General features: G+C 45.7%; 1 protein-coding gene across 1 annotated transcript in view; it reads left to right on the top strand.

Moving 5' to 3' along the window:
* The window catches only part of Tmtc2 (Transmembrane O-mannosyltransferase targeting cadherins 2), a 156,742-nt gene that overhangs the window by 129,377 nt on the left and 8,370 nt on the right, over positions 1–18,995 (top strand). The window contains exons 4-6 of the mRNA XM_078180728.1: positions 548–807; positions 4,389–4,685; positions 13,835–14,723. Of these exons, the coding sequence (XP_078036854.1) occupies positions 548–807; positions 4,389–4,685; positions 13,835–14,723 (1,446 nt within the window). The remainder of the gene's footprint in view (positions 1–547; positions 808–4,388; positions 4,686–13,834; positions 14,724–18,995) is intronic.

The raw sequence follows: 18,995 nt of genomic DNA on the forward strand, positions 1-18,995 counted from the left end.
TTGGCCGACGGACAGCCGCGTTGCAGAAGGAAACTTCGGACCGCTGCGGACTATCCTATAGCGAACTTCTCCGGTGCTGCGATTGAAGCGAGCTTTCGTTCCGGCAACTTCGATCGAGAATCGCGAGACCGACAGCTGAGCCCTGAACGCGACTTATGTATAGTGTCGACAGTGCCAAGATTATATTTATATTATTAAATAATATAGATTGTATAGTATATTTGTATTATATTATATTATATTATACTTTGCTATACTGTGCTATAATACTTTACTATACTATACTATACTATACTGTACGATACTATACTGTACTATGTTCTAGATTACTGACTGTTCCATATCATTCTCGATTAGAGTACATTAAACTAAACTACACCACACCATACTATACAATACTATATTATGCTACCTTAAAAATCTTCTTAATCAATCTATTATAACCTCCACTCGAACAGAAAATTCCTCATTTTTATAAATCACAAATTGCGAAAGAAAATATTGGAAATTATTGTCATGGTGTTTATTATTCGCTATATTCTAACAGGTTGTGATTTCTGTAACAGGAGGGCCATCCTGACGAATCCAGACCTGCTGTCAAGCACGCCATGGCACCGACTGCTGGAGAATGATTTCTGGGGCACGCCCCTGACAGACAAAGGATCCCACGGCAGTTACAGGCCGCTCTGCGTGGCGACATTTCGATTGAATCATCTGTTTGGCGGCCTGGAGCCCTGGGGTTACCATTTGGCGAACGTCGCGTTGCACGCCGCCTGCACCGTGCTCGTGGTCAGGGTCGCCAGGAAGGTAAATTATACCCGTTGTTTACGCGTTGTTGTTATTTGCCCCGGCCCTTTGCGTAATTCATCGGTACGAACAAGAAGTCCATTCGCGGGTGGAAGGTCGATTTGCGGGGCGAATGATCGCGTTTATCAGTTCCTCGATTATGGTATGGGGGTGTTCGATCATTTGGAATTTGTGGCGAAGGTTTATCTCGAGGAACGATCGTCAGAGATGGTTTTTGAGTGCTTGGAATTGTTGGAGATTGATGCGATTGTTTAATTGATTTTACTTTATGATTTATTAAAGTTATTAATTAAATGCACTTTATGAAATAATAAAAATAACAAGTGTAACTTCTTAATAATTGTAAACATTTGCTATAAAGAAACGTTAGAATTTTGTTAACTTATCCCGTTAACTTTTCACTTCGTTCAACGATGCTTTTTGTTACGTTTCACCCTGCACTCTTGTACTTTCGACCTTTTCGAACTTCGCTGACGCACGATCCTCCGCGGCCCTAATGCGCCCACGCTCCGAACTCCCGGCAAGTATTGTTGCTCGTTGGCTCGCAATTACTCCCAGCACGTTCATAATTATTAATAACAATACGTAACCATTCGCGAGCGTACGAACGGCCGGATATGTTTCGCTTTCTACTACTTTAGTTTCGCAACGGAGATATTTCGAGATTCTAACCTCGAAACGTTCCCGTTGTAACGGAAACTTCGTGTCTCGCCGCAAAACGTGTCTTTGCCACAATTATCTTGCGTAAGTTTCGAAACTTGTAATTTTGAAGATATTCAAGAAATTGAGAAAGATATGATGGGCGTTTCTATGGTGAAATTTTCTTCTGGTAGTGGATGTTCAGAGTATAGGTGTTTTATGCAGAAATAAATTCGAATAATTGATACTGTTAAAGGAGGAAATAGTTTTATATTTAAATACTGTCTTTTTATGACGAATGGAAGCAATTTTTATTATACAGAAAAGAGTGTATGGTTTTAATTATTTTCTTAGTATTGAGACATTCTCTACCCATATCTTTGCAATAAATTATCGTAGGACAATATAATTGTATATATAATAATATGAATGATTAAATCAAGAAATATGAATAAATAATTTAAATTATATATACCTATAGTTGAATAAAAAATATGAATTACTAGAAAATTACTACAAGACTAACCTAACCTTGTCAACGTATTCAAAGAAATTATTCGAACAATAGAAACCTTTCACCGACTCAGAAACCTTCCAAAAAAATCGAAATTTTCGAAAACCGTGCGCCGGTCAGATTTCGCATCGCTGTGATAGAAAACGAGGTAATAGTGACACCTGTGGCGCGTACGTCAAGCGAGGTTGATAATGCCAGACGTTATGACGGCCGTTCGAAATAAAATTTTACCGGTCCATTTAATTCCGGAATATTACGTTAATAACCGGGCGCGACGCACCTCTTCCGGCCTGACGGTCACTACGTGTCACCTGGCCACCTGGCACGGCGATCGTAATGGAAACGGGATTACCGGAGGAAATCCGTTGTTCCGTTTCAAGAGATTCGGTTCCGTTCGCGCTCTCGCCTGTTTCGCGTTTAATCCCCCGAAATAACGCTGGCGACGCCTCTGCGGCCATTGTTCCATAAATAGCATGGAACGCGGCTGCCGCGGACTTCGGTAACGGGCGTCGCATCTTTTGGGCTTCGCTGTTTCGCTTTTCGATGTAGAACCCCGTCTCTTTACCGTCTCGCGTCGCGACAATAGGCTCAGAGTTAAGCTTAGAGTAACACCCGAAGAAAAACAAAAAGAAATGCATCGGATGAATGATTTTTAATTTTTTTTAGACGCGATTTTTCTCGCAACGCTAACTTTAAAATCTGAAAACAAAATTTGAAAATAAACCGCGATAATTGGTTTCGCGACGCTGTAATGTAACTCGCGATTCCCCAATTTTTGTATCATTTGTGTCGTTAATTTGTGCTGTTAATCAATTTTGTTATAATTTATATTACATCGTACGAGGGTACGAATACTTATGGGACCGACTGTATCTTCCTGTTGATCCGACACGCATTCGCTCCCGTCTGGACACACCGTTTTATTACACGCAATAAACGACGGGTTATAACATATGGAACGGGGGGAGGTGGGGGCATTGTCTCGTCTTAATTGTGGCTTCAAGTACGCCGGGAAGTGCATCGGCGGCGCGCATAAAGTTTGACGGCCGAGTAAATCTCGAGATATCGCGGCGGCTAATTTAACAAGCGTGGCTCGCCTACGATCGATACGCGGGCGAAGTTTCGAGTGTCCTGTACGCGGTTATAGTCCATTGAAATTTTAAATTGCCGGCAACCGTCGATACCCGCCGCAGATAAATAACGCGCGCGCGGACGTGTTCGTGCTCGCGAGCGTTTATTAATACAGAAAAATACGACCTTTCCGCGGAGAGCCTACGCCGCCAGCTTCCTTTTCCTACAATTAGAAAAATAACAGGAGACGCGGCCGAAGGGCCACCCGTTTTATTCAATACGGCGAATAAAGTGGCCGACGGATTCCCGCGGGAAACGGCACGGCGAAGTATTAATAAAATGCAAAAATATCGACATTTTCCCCCCGGCACACAATACCCTCTTCTATTCGGAAACTGTTTTGCAAAAACATTGGCGAGCCGGGGAACTCTTTATTAGAGGACGCCGGAAAAATCGGCATTTTTGTCCATCGAAATGAAAAATACGCGCGCGGCGTATCGACGGCAGTCGTACCCGTGTCGAATTATTTATTCGAATAAGAAACGACGGATCGTCCGAAAAAGAACGAGGAAACGTTCGAGAGACAAGCGAATTATTCGAACAAATACGCGGAATAATTTTTGTTACGTACTATTCGCATAACGAGCATCTCTGTTTCTCAAATCCAATCGATCGAGCAACGCGCCGCTTCTTGTTATTTTAATTCACGTTTAAACCGTGATACCGTACAAAGACCGAAATAATTATATTTCCTCCGCGTTCCTTTCACATCGGCGGAATAAAACATTTTATTTCGCGCCGGGTGAATCGAACAAATAAAGTATTCCGTGCTCAAATATTTCCAGCATGTTTCATACAAAAATACTATGTATGAAATATTCCTCTTAAAATCCGGCGAACGAAACGTTCAATTTCGGAAAGTACGTTCCCACCGAACGAATGAAATATCATTCGAAAAAGTACCGAAAAGCATCTATTTGCCGTACAAAGTACTATTTCGCCGAGCCGCGAAGCCGGTGTCCCATTGCGCGCGAATATTTCGTCGCGATGCCGCGATGCACCGGAGAGGGGCGGAAAGTGGCATTTCCCGCGATCCTTCTTTCCATAATTTTTCCGCGCATCGGGTTCCGCGCGAGCCCTTTGCGGGCTTTTACCGCGAGCCTCGGCTAAAATTTTTGTCCGCGGCGGCGCGCGTTTGTGACGAGCGGAAATTGCGCCGCGAATTAGATCGCCGAGCTGTTCGCTTTGGAGTCGCTATGTTCGTCGCTATGTTCGTCGGGCGGAAGCCGTTGCCAATCGCCGAAAGCGATGCGATCCTCGGCTGTTGGTCCTCAAAACGGGTGCATTTCTCTCGCAGGTATTGCCGGGAAGGAACAACCTCGGGCACGCGATCACCGGGTTCCTCTTCGCAGTGCACCCGATTCACAGCGAAGCCGTCGCCGGCGTCGTCGGCAGAGCTGATTTGCTCGCCTGTCTCCTGACCTTGTCGGCCTTCCTGGCTTACTGCGCCCACTGCGACCAGTCCAGGTCGCCGTTCCCTCTGCTGCTGGCCATCGTCTCGTCCACGCTGGCCACCCTGGCCAAGGAGACCGGGATTTGCGCCCTGGCCTTGTGCCTCCTCTGGGAACTTTGCCGGGGCGAGTCGAATCGGAAGGTAAGCAAACAATTTGCTTCGCTACACTGTTTATTCGGATTTTAGGTGGATCGGTAGGGATCCGAGGGACTTTAGAGAGTCCCTTGTTTGGGTACCCCTTTCTTCGATTTTTATTTCATTTATTTTATATTGTTGGAATGGAGGCGTTTGTTCCAATTTGTTAGGCAACACTTACAGTTTTACTGATTTTAATTGGGGTGTTGGGAATTTGAAAATTGTTGCGTTTCTGCTGCAAAGTGGACTGTTAATTATGTAATTATACCGAGGAGGAGCTGACCTCGAATGGCACAGGGTAATAGAAAGAAGGAGGATTAATGCAATAGGGTACAATGTCGAAGGAGGCGAGGGTAAACCCAGAGGGGATGTTGCAAATTCAAAGGAGAGGGGCTAGTCTGAAAGAGAATAAGTTTAATGTACACAAGGGAGGGGTCAACTGAGAAGGGCAGAAGTCGATACAAAAGGAGAGGCCTACCTAAAAAGGGGCTAAAGTAAGGGATAAATATATCCTACATATTAAAAAGAATATTTGTTTAAGACACTACAAAAATATTTTTGAAATCACGAAAATATGAAATTGAAAAAGTAAAGTTCCTTTCACTTATTCTTTCAGTCATTGAACCCAACGAACCCTTTAACATTTAGAACAAATTGTAATTATTATAAATAAATCTGTGAAACAATTGTATAAAACTTATATAATTTTCGAGGGTGGCCAATTAAATTCGGACATCTGATTCTCTATTTTCTTCAAAGGAAAGAAGACAGCGCTTAAACGTCTCCCGATAACGAATCGTCGATTGCGCCGCGACTAATAAGGGTCGCCCCCTAATTCGCGGTCCCGAAAATCGCCGCGGTGCCAACGGAACCCACTTCCGGGATTTACGAACCGCGCGCCTTCGGTCGACGGTCGCCACGGAATTTACATTTTACTACTCGATTCCGCTCCGCCTTACGACCTCGTCGAACGTACGCTTTAACTGCCCCGAGCGGAATTTATGGATCGGCCCCACGGCCTATCAAATTTTAGGGGCCGTGAATTTTTCTTCCTGTCCCTCCCCTCCCCTTCCCCACCTCTCGCGAGTCGTGGTTTCATGTTCACGCGCGTTTTCGCGGCCCGTAGAAATTCCGCAATCGCGATCGCGGATCCGAAACAGGCGCGTCGATCATCTACGACCTCGACGACGAAATTATTAACTGATAAACTAATCTTCGACTTCGGGGGTGAATTTAAATATTTATTGAAAGCAAGATGAAAATTCACTGTTAGGTATTTACTTTATGGAAAATCTCAGTTTTTAATTATAATGTGGAATTTTTAATTTTTTAAAAAGCAAAGGGAAGATTAGGGCGATACTTTGGTGTATTTATTTTTTAAATTGTTTCGATAAGTAATAAATTATTAACTGCTAAACTAATCATCGACCAAGGGGGTGGATTTATATATTTATTGAAATCAAGATAAAAATTCACTGTTAGGTTTTTACTTTATGGAAAATCTCAGTTTGGAATTATAATGTGGAATTTTTAATTTTATTAAAAGCAAAGGGAAGATCAGAACGACATCCCGGGGTGGTTTTTTAACATTTTTTTTATACGTAATTTCTATGAAAAAATTACAACCACAGCGCGTCCAATTGCATCGAATTTAACCGCAGTGCGATGAATTGCACCATTTTGGATCTAATCGCGCCGGATCGCAGCGAGTCGCGTCAAATCGAATCGAATTGCACCGCATCGCGTCGCATCGAATCGCGTCAAATCGAATCGAATTGCACCGCGTCGCGTCGAGCCGCGTCAAATCGAATGGAATTGCACCGCGTCGCGTCAAATCGAGTCGAATTGCACCGCGTCGAATCTAGTCGAATCGTATCGCATCGAGACGCACCGCGTCGAATCGTATCGCGTCGCATTGAATCGACTAGCGCCGCGTCGGCCCGCGTCGCGGCGCTTCTCACGTGCCCCGGACACATTAACGTAAATTAACGTTTCGAGAGTTGCATTACGCCGGATTGCGCCCGGCCACGGCGTTCCCGGCTGCCATTACGAATATTAACAACGGAAAATGGACTGGTCTAGCAGAACGACGTAATCAAATTACCCACCTGACAAGCGAAAGTAGGCGAAGCCGAGGACGGGCAAACCGCGGCAGATTATTCCGCCGGCAGTGAATTGATAACAGGATGCAATTAGGTGACGCGATACAATTATCCGTGAATGTTACGGGGGGGTGGGATCTCGGTAATTATAAGCAACCGGCGCGCGACCCAGCCGGATTCATTTCCAGCCGTGTAATGTGTCTTCGCCGCGGTAATGCACGGCACACGTGCAGCGGAAACCGTTTTCTAAACGGGGACCGCGGAACGACAACCGTGCATGCCAACTAGAAGATTAGGATGCTCGTTCATCCACCATTACATCAAACATAGACCAAGTATACTTCGATCTATACATTGCTATTTTTATCGAGATATTTTATATTTAATCTCAACGATTTGCATCGCGATTCGCTGGCGTAAAAATCATAGTTCACCGATACAGATTTACGTTACAATAACTGCATGTATTTCTCGAAGAAATCGGCATTTTTGTAACAATATTTATCTGTTTAAAAATCAAGCCAACGGGAAGAAGACCGGCGGCGTCGGTCCGCGAAGAGAACCGACAGATAATCTCAATTCCGCGCATCAGTCGCTCGGCTCATCAGCTCGGAAGCTGTTCGGTAGTACCCCGGCTGTAGCCGGAAGCGAACAGCGATACATCTCGGGCGGTTAGGCGAATCCCTTCGAAGCGTATCGACGCGACATCCGTCGAGGCAAGTTCGCCGCTCGCTTGTGTACTTCGTGAACGGGGCCCGTAGACGTTCGCGAGCGCGCACAGAGAGGCGGTAGACAGCCGTGTAACCGATAACGCGACGGCGTTGCAGCATGTGCAAACGGAAACCAGCCCGAGCGATCTGTCGGAGACAGCGGGCTGATGCACGTCTCCAGCCGCGTTCGGCTGGCTTCGAGCCGGCTTTAACCACCTTCGTACCACCTCCAGACACACCTTCGACCGTGCATCCCCCGGCCTCCGGGCCTTCGCCTTTCGCGCGCGTCGCATCCGGATGCGCTAGATGCATCAGACGCCTGGGCGTGATGCATGCTGCGGGCCATCTAGTACGCCAGTCCGGAGAAGGATGGGAAGATGGTTTTTACGATAGAAGGCTCTCTAACGTCGCTTCGTTCGACTCGTCTCGATATCAGCTTAGATTGTTAGTACTTTATTAGCACTATTAGATTGTCCTACTATGTATTATGTATGTAGAAGTTGAATAGGGAACCCTTTCTCCTATCTGAAGGTATATTTATTTAACCCTTTCGGTACGAGCGCCGGATATATCCGGCGTCCGGTATAAATAACAGAATTTTATATAAATAAATCTTAATATTTTATATAAGTACCTCTGAATATCTCTTAAGTTACAAGCAACACTTTTGTTCAAAAATGTCGTTTTATTAGGCACAGTTTTTCTTTAACGCTTAGGAAATATTTTCTTATAAAGGAGGACTCGGCAATTTTCGGCGCGGGGCCTCGTACAGCGAGAGTGTCATGGCGGACAGAGTGCGCGTACCGAAAGGGTTAATACTATATCATTCTATATGCGATGCCTTCCATTTTTAAACATAACAATATAAAGTCTACAGTGACACAAAATACATAATAAAATAAAACGCACCCCTTAAAATAACGACGCATCGTCAGCCTCGTGATTTTTCCGTCTTCGACGACCGGGGGGAACGCGCGCAGTTCTCAAACGCCGCAGTGAAAACCTGGTCGCGCATTAGCGTCAATCAAGGAACAATATCGTCGCTCGCAGAAACTCGCGGGAACTTCCGATGCCGAAGAAGGAATAATTCGCGTCGTAACCCAGTTACGCCTGTGTCATCGCCGTTGTCATCGAGGCAAGCAATTCCATCGAGAAGTTCGCCGACAAAGGGGTTGCTCCGACGACGCGATGCCGGGGACGGAGATTAACGGAGCACGCGATCGTATCATTTTCCGCCGAGCGCAGGAAGGACAGCGCGGCGAAGATGAGCGCGACGGAGACGGTAGTCGCATTGGCGATCGACACAGAACGTGTTCAACCGGATCGTCGCGTTCGCAATTTGTTCTTCCTTGTTGCTCGTTTTCTGCGGGAGGGAGGGGGTGGTGGTGGTGGAAGGAAGCGTCGCCTCGCGCATATTTTCTCGCCGCTGAGACAAAGCGAGCGGAAAACGAGGGAGGAGAGAGAGAGGTTCCAGGTCGTCGGTGACGTTTCCGCTTTGCGACGCCTCGCGCGTTCTTGGCTCAGCACGCGACCGGCAAGAAGCTCGCGGGAGGAAACGATTCTCCTCCGCCTCCTTTTCCTCCCCCGTGTTCCAACCCTCCGCGCGGTGCTGAGCCTCGCCGGAACCCCCGGGCTGGCGCAATAATAGAAGGAAAAATATGGCGAAAACGGGCCAGGGGGCTACGGCTGGCAAGGACAGGCTACGGAACACAGCCGTGGAAGAACGAGTTCCCGCGCGGCGCTCCTCCGCGAAGGGTGTCGGAAACGCGAACGACCCTTGGCACCCCTCCAACCCTCCCGCGCGTTCCGGCTGACGGTGCACGGTGGGCTGGAAACACGTTTATCGTGGCCGGAATTGAATCCTTCGAGCTTCACGTTCTTAACAAATTTTTGTAGACCGCCTTTAGAATGTTAGCCGCTATGGTGCAACCATTTAGCCCCCACACCCTTATGGGAGGCTCAAAACGCGTATACGAAATTTTAAACGTATTTTTACGTATATGTAATTTTACATATTCTCTTCTATAAATATTCGGTATTTTATTTTTCTGGTACCGTGGTGTATTATTTAACAGTGTTTTATAAATAAATACACCTTGGGCAGAATAAATAACATTCGTTGCACCGTGATAAAGAGCCAGGGATTTTTATATGAAAGAAACATTCTCTACGCTCATTGTTTCGTAATCCGCCTATTCACTTTCGCTGTTTATAAGATCCGCAGTTTATTAATAAGCGATTCTTTTATTATCTAACTGTGACTAATAAGGGATGATCCTCAACGCGGAAATTAAAAACGTTCTGCATGCTTGGGGGATATGTAAAGCATATGTAAATACGTGTAACGCAATCTTTTTCTCGTGCATAAATTCGCTCGAAGGGGTGGAAATTAACCCTCGAATATTCAGCTGCTTATCTTATTATAATTCGCGAATTGTGCGAGATAGAAGAAAAGTCTTCGAACAATAGTTAATCCTGTTGTTAGAATCTATCGTACGGTATACGATTTGTAAATTGTTTAAACAATCGGGGGATACGATGGGGGTTGTGAACAAGCAATCGACGCTTTATTCGTCCCTTCATGATTCGCGTTTAATATCAATAAGAATAAAGAAAAAAAACGACATAAATAATAGTTCGCACTTTAATCGACAAAATCCTCTGGCGAAGGATGAACCCGCGGTTGATCCGGATGAAAGCGTGCGCCGTCGCAGCGCCGCGAATCTATCGCTGAAGTTATATCACGGCTGTGTCCAACAAAGCGGGGGCCCGCACGATTCTGGAACGCGCAATTATCGCGGCGACTTTTTCCGCAGGCTCGCAATTTAACATTAAAATGTAGCTTTCGTATTACGCGCGACCACGGCACGGCCGCCGCCGCCGTCCCCGGGCTTGCTTTAAAAGCTTTCGACGTTACTTTTCATTTGCGCGCCGGAACGCCGACTTTCAAGAGCGTCGCGTCGATTAAGCGTGCCGCTCGCTTTCCTCCGCGATTCCGTGATAACCAACTGTAATTATATTCGCTACACGCGTTTTTTTGCTCTCGTCGCCTTTTCACTTCCTCTTGGTGCACGCGGCGTATTTTTCTCTCCGCGCTCACGCTGCAAGGAAAACGCGAAAGAAACTCGTTTGAGGGCCGCGACCGGCCACAACGATTTCAATTCTCAACGCGGGATGATTTATCAACGCTGTACCCGAGACCTCGAGATCGATAAATTGTTCATTGTTGATTGTAGGTTAACAATAATTCGCTGTATCGTCGAATAATGCGAGCATGAAGGATAGAATTTGAAAAATCAGCACAGCAGTTGGAGATTTAACACTTCGTATCTAGTACGTTCTAAATTATAAGATTGCTTTAAAGAAATTAACAATATTAAGAATAATATTATAAAACAAAAATTTCATCAAAAGTTATTAACGACGAATACGCGCTGATCTATACTCTAATTGAAATCCTAGTAAAAGGGGTTGTAAAGCAATCGACCACATTTAAGCTTGCACTATGCTATAAGCTTATGCTATATACTCTAAACCAGCGAAAAATCTGATAAATTAAATTCTGTAATTCTTATTCAATTTTTATTACTACCGCTTCGATTTTCTATCATCTTCGCAAAGAATATCGCGTTCGCTTTTCACCGGCATCCATCGCGCGCTTTCCATTGTCTTGCAATGCAGTTTCGCGTCGAATATCATCGAGCTGCATCAGAAACATTCCAACCCGTTCCCTCGGAACGCATGGCCGCCGCGAATTAATCTTTTCGAGACGAGCCCGGGCCCGTTCCTGTGAACGGAACGGCTTGTGTTTGCGCAGCCCGGTCAAATTAGTTCGGGAACTGCTCCCGGATACGAGCCGTTTCATTTAAATTATATTCCCAGAGGAAACCGGGCGGTCGGGTTCTTGCTCCCGTAGCGCATTCGATGATTATGTTATTAAGATTCCATTTAATTACGAGCGAAACTCTGTCAATAGACCGGTGGGGGCGGAGGGTGGCGACCTCGGCGAACTTTCGATTAATCCTCTTCCGCCGGTAATACCTGTCTTCGAGCTATTTCGATGCCGGTCTATTAAAAAGGCATGAATATTTTACGACGGCAGACGTTCTAACCAACCGCGAACCTTTATACGGGACGAGAAGATATCGGGGATCGCCTTGATTTCACGCTCTACCGCGAGCGGAATCGCGTAAAACCGGCCGGGATTGTTGTTAGACTTTTATAGTTCATAAACGATCGGGAATCGTCGGCGCGACTGCAACGACGACGAGTATGACACCCGCGAAGTGCATTTCGACACTGTATTTTCAGGATACTAGAATTTCTATCTATCGGAAGGTCTTCGAGGGATCATTGTCGCATTTTGAACCCTTTTGCTATATTAACATACATCCCATGCACGAATATTTCCATTTTTAACTATTAAAGAATAGATATAAATTTAATTTCTCTCGTAACAATGTTAAAAAATTTTGAATCATCTTGGAGCATTGGTAAATTTACCTGCTCCACTTTAAATCCTATTTACAATTATATATAAGCTATAGAGGCTGCTAAAATAATTTAATAACATTTTTCGAGGAAAGTCCTATTATACAAATCTGACAAACTTTAATATTATCACGATTTACTAAAATGATATACATAATATCTGAATATCCTTAAAACTCTAATTGCCGATTTTTCTCCTCGCGTGGATTTTATACGAAACATTTTCCGTATTATAAACGATAATAATGCGTTCGGCGAAGCCATATTACACGCTTCCATTTCGGTCGTACGAAACTGTCAACTTCGGATCAGTCGAGTTCAGAAAATATTATCGAACGACGCGTTACGGTTGATATAAATGAATCGTTAGCAAGTAATTCGAGGATATCCTATTACTAATGGGAATCGCGAATAATGAACAAACACGCTACGGCCGGCCCCTGATTGAAAAGCACACGTGCCCCAACTTTTCCAATTGGATTTCTCCCTCGTTCGACGATTTCGACTAAAATAAAAAAAATAAAAAAAGGTATTTTATACCTTTGGCGATTTATTCCAGCACGCGGAATATTAAATTCCGGATCACATAATTCCGGATTTAAAATATTTATAATGGTCGGCGGATTGACAAAGGGAATGGGACAGCACGCGGATGCGAGAGATGTTACTGTGTTGGTGCGCTCGTGGCGCACGGAACACTGTGTTCCGGACGAGGGGATATGCAACCTTGTTATTTTAATGTGTTGCGGGCATTAATTTTAGAAATTTGAATATCTAATGACAAACGTTGGTGGGAATATCTCGTAATAAAATAAAATTTCGCGAAACATAAGGTTTCCGAGGGAAAAATACAATAACCCTTTTAAACCTATCTATTTCTCATATATTTTATTTTATTAAAATCTTATTGTGCATAATAGTGTAGCTTACAAATGCTGATATTACATAGTTTAATATTACTTTAATATTACTGTGTAGTTATATTACTGAATTTCGTTTTCCTTATAGATTGACAATATAAAAGATATTTTACTATTTGAGAAATTATAATTAATGTTTTCAACCTTCTATGAAAAACTGATATTCTACATATAATCTAAAAATTTATATTTTATATATAATCCTAGAATAAGTACGTCGATGAACACATATCCAATTCAATCTCTAACAGAGTCCCTGGGATCCGCTAGAAGAAGATATAAACAATCTCCATGAAACCTGCGGAAACATTGCAAATCTGAAAGTAATCCAAATCTCGTATCAACATATTCAACAACTCCTCTAGTGAAATCGCTTTAAAACTTACCGCTTCATATACATATAGTTCACCGCGCCGTCGCTAGAGACGCCTGCGGTTGGAAGTTTGGCCATCTTGAGAAATCGTTCGGCGCCAAAAGACTCCGCTAATTCCTAGTCGCAATACTAGGATACTAATATATACACTGCCTATCTAAATCTACCTGAAAATCAAGTATTAGCAACATATTCTACCATTCACCTCCGGAAGATTGCAATCAAGCTATAACCGAGTATTTAACAATCGAATTTATACATAACGAGCTATAGTCGAGTATTCTAACAATCGAATTCTACGTATAAGTTGCGCGATTTTAACAAAAACGAAACATACAACGACGAAGACGAATAGAAGAATTATAAACTATTGCGACGTTATTTCTAATGTACTAACATCGTTGAGAGAATACCACTTGCATCTAGATACGTACAGGTTACATTCTTATCTAATTTTTATTCGATATAATCGTCGATGATAATTGTTATATTATATGAAGATCCGTGATTGCAGAATGCGAAGAAAATTATTAAAAGGTAAACTACTTACCCGTTCCAGGTGAATTGCGGACTGACCCGCACCCGCAGCCTGGGCATCCTGTCGGGCAGCTTGGTCCTGTTGGTCCTCGGCAGGCTGAGGATCACAGGCACGCGTCCGGAGTTCGCCAGCGCAGACAATCCAACGGCCAGACACCCGTCTCGGCTGACACGTGGCTTGACGTTCCTCTATTTACCAGCGGCGAGCGCTAGAATGCTCCTCTGTCCTAGCACGTTGAGCTTCGACTGGTCCATGGACGCCGTGCCACGCATAACCAGCCTCTTCGACTCCCGTAACTTGGAGTCGGTCTGCCTCTACGCGGCGCTGATCGGCGCCACCATATGGGCGGCGAAGATACTACGCCGGTCGCCGCGAGAGGTCGCCCTCAGCCTCGTGCAGATCTATCCGCGTTCCATGTCTTCGCGTTGCCCGGTCTGTGCCGGAAGAAGGATCGGCGGTTGCCACACGGACGGTTGCAGAGCGGCGAACAACAACAACAACGGGCCCTTCGGGGACTGTCACTGCGCGAAAAGGGCCACCAGCCATTCGGCGACGGCCAGCAACGGATTCGCCAGCAGACAGACAGCGGCGACCGGTGTCGCGGTCTCGCTCGGCTTCCTCGTGCTTCCCTTCCTACCGGCTAGCAACTTATTCTTCTACGTGGGATTCGTCATAGCCGAGAGGATCCTCTACTTGCCGAGCGTCGGGGCCTGCTTGATCGTCGGGGCTGCGATCTCCGGCTGCTATCGGATAGCCAGAAGAAGCGGCTCCAGGCGAAGGGGCAGAACGGTACTCCTGGCCACCGTTGTGTTAGTGTGTCTCATGTCCGCCAAGACCCTGCTGAGGAACGCGGACTGGTACGACGAGGAGAGCCTGTATAGGTCCGCCCTGCACGTCAACCCGCCGAAAGGTGAGCCAAATTGTTCTTAGTCCTGGGAACTGTCACCTGACACCCGTCCGGACCGTACGGTTAATCGATTTGCCGGGCAATTTAACCGCGTCATTGCTTTAGCGACTTCGCTGGGATGAATCTTCGCGCGATTCGATGGCTTCGAAGAGGGCGCTAGTATACCTCGCTTGGTTTACTTTATAGTATTGCATTATATGCAGTCCATATAATTACTTAATTATTATTATTATTATTTATTAAAGATTTTTTGGTTAATTCGTGAATAATAATAGAATTTTATTATTGGATCAACAGGTCTTTTAGGAGTATTTTCTCAAGGATCGCTTGCAAGGTTCACATAGCTGCAGTGGTTGAATGATAGAAGAAGGTATACAGTTGAAATCATGACTGTATTAGGAATGTTAAAAAAATCCTGCCGTGCCTATGAGGTTAATTAAACTCCTAATACACCAGAAGTTTGTATATCATTCGTCGAACATCGTATACACATCCATGTATCCTATTGATATCCGATTGATCCAACCGCGGTGGGCAAGCGTCGCCGCGTTATCAGCAGCGAAAGAACCGCGCGGGAACTAGGAAATCGCATTAATCCAGGCGGCGTATCGCGCGCCACGCGATTTCCAAGCACACACGCGCACCGTTTTCTCCCGTAACGCAGCAATACGTTAATAATTAATGCCACCGGGGCTCGCGGGTATCTGGTCGATCCGTTAACGTTTTAATCGCTCCTCGAAGAAAGCTCGCCCAACCGGGGACAGCTCCCGGATAGAAAGAGATAACAGTAAAGATAGGGCGAGAGCGTCCGGCGCTCGCCGGCGAATTAAAAAGATAAAGATAACAAAGAGTCGCGTGCTAATGATAAACGACTACGGGGCCCGATGATCGAGAGCAGATAGGGTCCGCGAAATATACGGCGCGATGTAAAAATGAAATTCCGGCCCGGTCGACGGATATCGTCGGCAGTTTTCTCGTTATACGGCAGCTCGTTCTGGCCGGCGCCGGCGGCTGGCCGCCGCTATCCAGCCTCTCATCTCGAACTTCCAGCTAGCCAACGATCCGCCTACCGTGTACATAAAATTGCCAGGAAAGGTGGATACGCGACATGCAATAGGGGACACACGGCCGGCCAAGCACTTCCCAACGGCGTTGTGGCCGCGTGTGAGCGCGCGCGCGCAGGCCTCTTTTTATCGTTCCTCTTATCCGTCTTCGTCCCACTTTTTATCTATCCGCAGCCAGTCCGGGGCCACCTCCTCCGTCGTTACACTCTTTGCATCGTTTGTCGCTCGCCTTTTCCCGTGTCCCACCGGCTTGTAATTTCGATCGTTATCTCGCCTTTTGTACCCGGCCGCCGTCCCGCCCCGCTCCCCGTTCGCCCTACGGTTTTTAAGGAAATTCACCAACCTCCAATTACCCTCGATCGAAACCGTTGCCCGCTCCGCTTCTTGCCCGCGTTTCCCGTGTTTGTTTCCTCGCGAGGGCCGCGACGCACGGATCGAACCCTTTCGTGATCCGCGACGCGGAAATTAACGCGGCTCGCGCCGTTCTCCCGGATCGTTGCGAAGTCGAAGACGGTAGCGAAATTATGAATTATGATGTAGAAACAGGTGGTGCCTTTTAACTCTTTGCTTCGACGACTCGCGACGATAGTTATCAGCGATTACTTCTTTAATTAATTCCTTCACGAGACGAAGAAATTTTTAAATTCTGATTGTCTTCGATTAATTTAATTATCAGATTTTTATGGCGTAAGATTCATATTATATTTTATTTAGATATTATATTTTGACGTGAATTAATCGAAAGTTTAATTAAGACTATTTCAACGTATAAGACAATTTTAATGCATGAAAACGTTATCATTTCGAACAGAGGATATTAGGCCTATTGTTAAAGTAGCAAAGACACCAAACTTTCTTTACAAATAAAGTTATAGCTGGAGAGCATTATCGCAACATTTTTGTTAAGCAGACTTTAGAAAGAGAATAGTCTTCGTTCAGTCCCTGACCGACATCATTTTCAAATGCAGCAAAAACGAGATCATTTTCGCGAAGTTCCGCGACGAAATACTGTCGCGGGTGCCTCCCGCCACCGGCAGCCGGAAAACACGCTCGCCCCGCCTCTCGCAGACGAAAATCAGGCGATAGAAGTAACCGCGGAGTGCATCATCGTCTTCCCGACGACTTTCCTCCCGGGCCGATGTTTTCCCGCAGCCCTTATCCGTCTCTGTCGGTTTTTGCCCTGGCGCTCTTTTTTTCCCGCGTATCTCCTCAATCTGAGGTTGCCGACGCCGCCGCCGCCGCGCGGCTTCATACGGTCCCCCGACCCTCTAATTACCCCCGGTCTGGCCCCGATGCGCCCGTCGCATCTTCCTACCATCGCGTCGGCGGCTTCTCGCCCGCTTCCGAAACCATTATCGCGGTTTGCTTGTTCCGTCGAGTCCCGGCGAACTTCGCTCCGCGAGCACCGCCGCTCTTCGTCGCTCTTCGTCGCTCTTCGCGAACGCCTCCAGCTCCGCCGCGTTAATATACCCCGGGATCGGCCGTTTATTCGACGAAGGAGAACGCGGGCTGGCGGCGCGACAACGCTTCGCTTTGTCCTGCGCCACACGCTTTGTTTCCTTTTTAATCTTTCACGCGAAAAAAAAGCGCCGCCGGGTTGGCCAGCGGTCCGAGAGCACGGTCACGCGAGCCCGAACGCCTGGCTACAATGTTACCCGGGCGACCGACCGACCGACCGTCCTGTTTCTGACGCGCGTTTTACAACCCCGGCCGCGGCATCGGCATCATCAACTCGACGCGGACGGGCCGCGTCACGGCGCGTTTTAATTGCGCCAACAGAAATTGCGTATTACAGACCGCCCGCGGCCGGCTACGCGCGCAGAAATATGTATATTTGCGTGGCAGTGCGCCGCCCGACGAGGAACATGTTTCAACTTTGGCCCGCCATTTTAACGATTAACCCGACCCCTCTCTCTCTCTCTCTCCCTCTCTCTATCTATCTCTCTCTCGAGGTATCTCTTTCTCTCTTTTGCCACTGGGATTACCGATCTGAATTAAAACGGCCTCTGCAACGGCGGAGCCGCGACGCACCGCGCAATCGAATTGCAGCGTTTTCGACAAAAATCGAAACCCCCTCGCAATATACGAACGTTTACGTGCACAGTCGACAGCGTAACTGAGCCAATGACTTTTAAAACAGTTTATAACTGGTATAAAACTGGCCCGGGTGACGAATTTATTTATCTATGACAGAAGGATTAGTCATCTAGACAGTGGCAGTTTTGAAACGCGTTTAGCACCTTTTAGGAAGTCTAAACGAATTTTTGTACGCGATAGTGAATTCATGGAACATAGTTTACCGATTTTAGACAATTTTTTAGAGACACTTCAACGCTGGTAAAATAATCGTTACATATTTATTAAAAAAAATATAATTTTAAAATATAAAATATAAATATAAAAATTGTCGAGCATAGTGCCTTCTTTGAATATTACAGTCGTCATCAAAAGTATAGTATAATCGTATAATAATTACAATATTTTCTCGAAGCTAATAAATAAATTTTAAACTCGATAGTTATATTTATTCATATGCTTCCGCGAGTCTAGTAAAATTATCCTGAGCAGGAAAAATGATTTCTCTCGTATTATATAAAAAAAGAACAGGCAGCGGCGCGGTTCGTGATTGCGCAGGTTTAAAAATGTCAATACGCAATGTTTTAGCGCTTCAATATGCAATAACCGTTTAGGTTATTGCAATATTGTGGTATCGGGGGTAGGCGTGCAGAGCGATTAAAAGGTTACGTTAAAACAATTCACCGCTGTTGCGCCCGTGTTTGCGCTGTAACTAAATATTCCATAAACTAATTTTACAAAATGCCGCAGTTTCGGCGGCGTCGCGCAGTAGACGCGCAGTCGCGTACACGCTGGCCGTGATAAAAGGCCGCGGTTATTATTGCCGGGAATAGAAAAAAAGCAAAAAGATTTTTTAATCTGAATGATCGTAGTCAACGGCGGGGCCGCAATCAATTAAGAATAATGGAGAACGAAGGAACCATGGGGGCGCGCGCGCGCGCGCGAAAAAATAGGAAGCGACGCGGGCGAAAAAATTTCGACGAATATCTTTTTTTCAAGGGTTTGTAATCAACTTTCGCAAATATTAATCTCGATTTAATCTAGACCGGGGAGCGTAACGCTGCGAACCGAAAGATGTCTTACAACTTGTGCCCGGTTAATTGCGGAATTTATTTTTCAAACATCCGCGTACACC

Source organism: Augochlora pura, chromosome 5 (genome assembly GCF_028453695.1).
Source record: "Augochlora pura isolate Apur16 chromosome 5, APUR_v2.2.1, whole genome shotgun sequence".
Lineage (NCBI taxonomy): Eukaryota > Metazoa > Arthropoda > Insecta > Hymenoptera > Halictidae > Augochlora > Augochlora pura.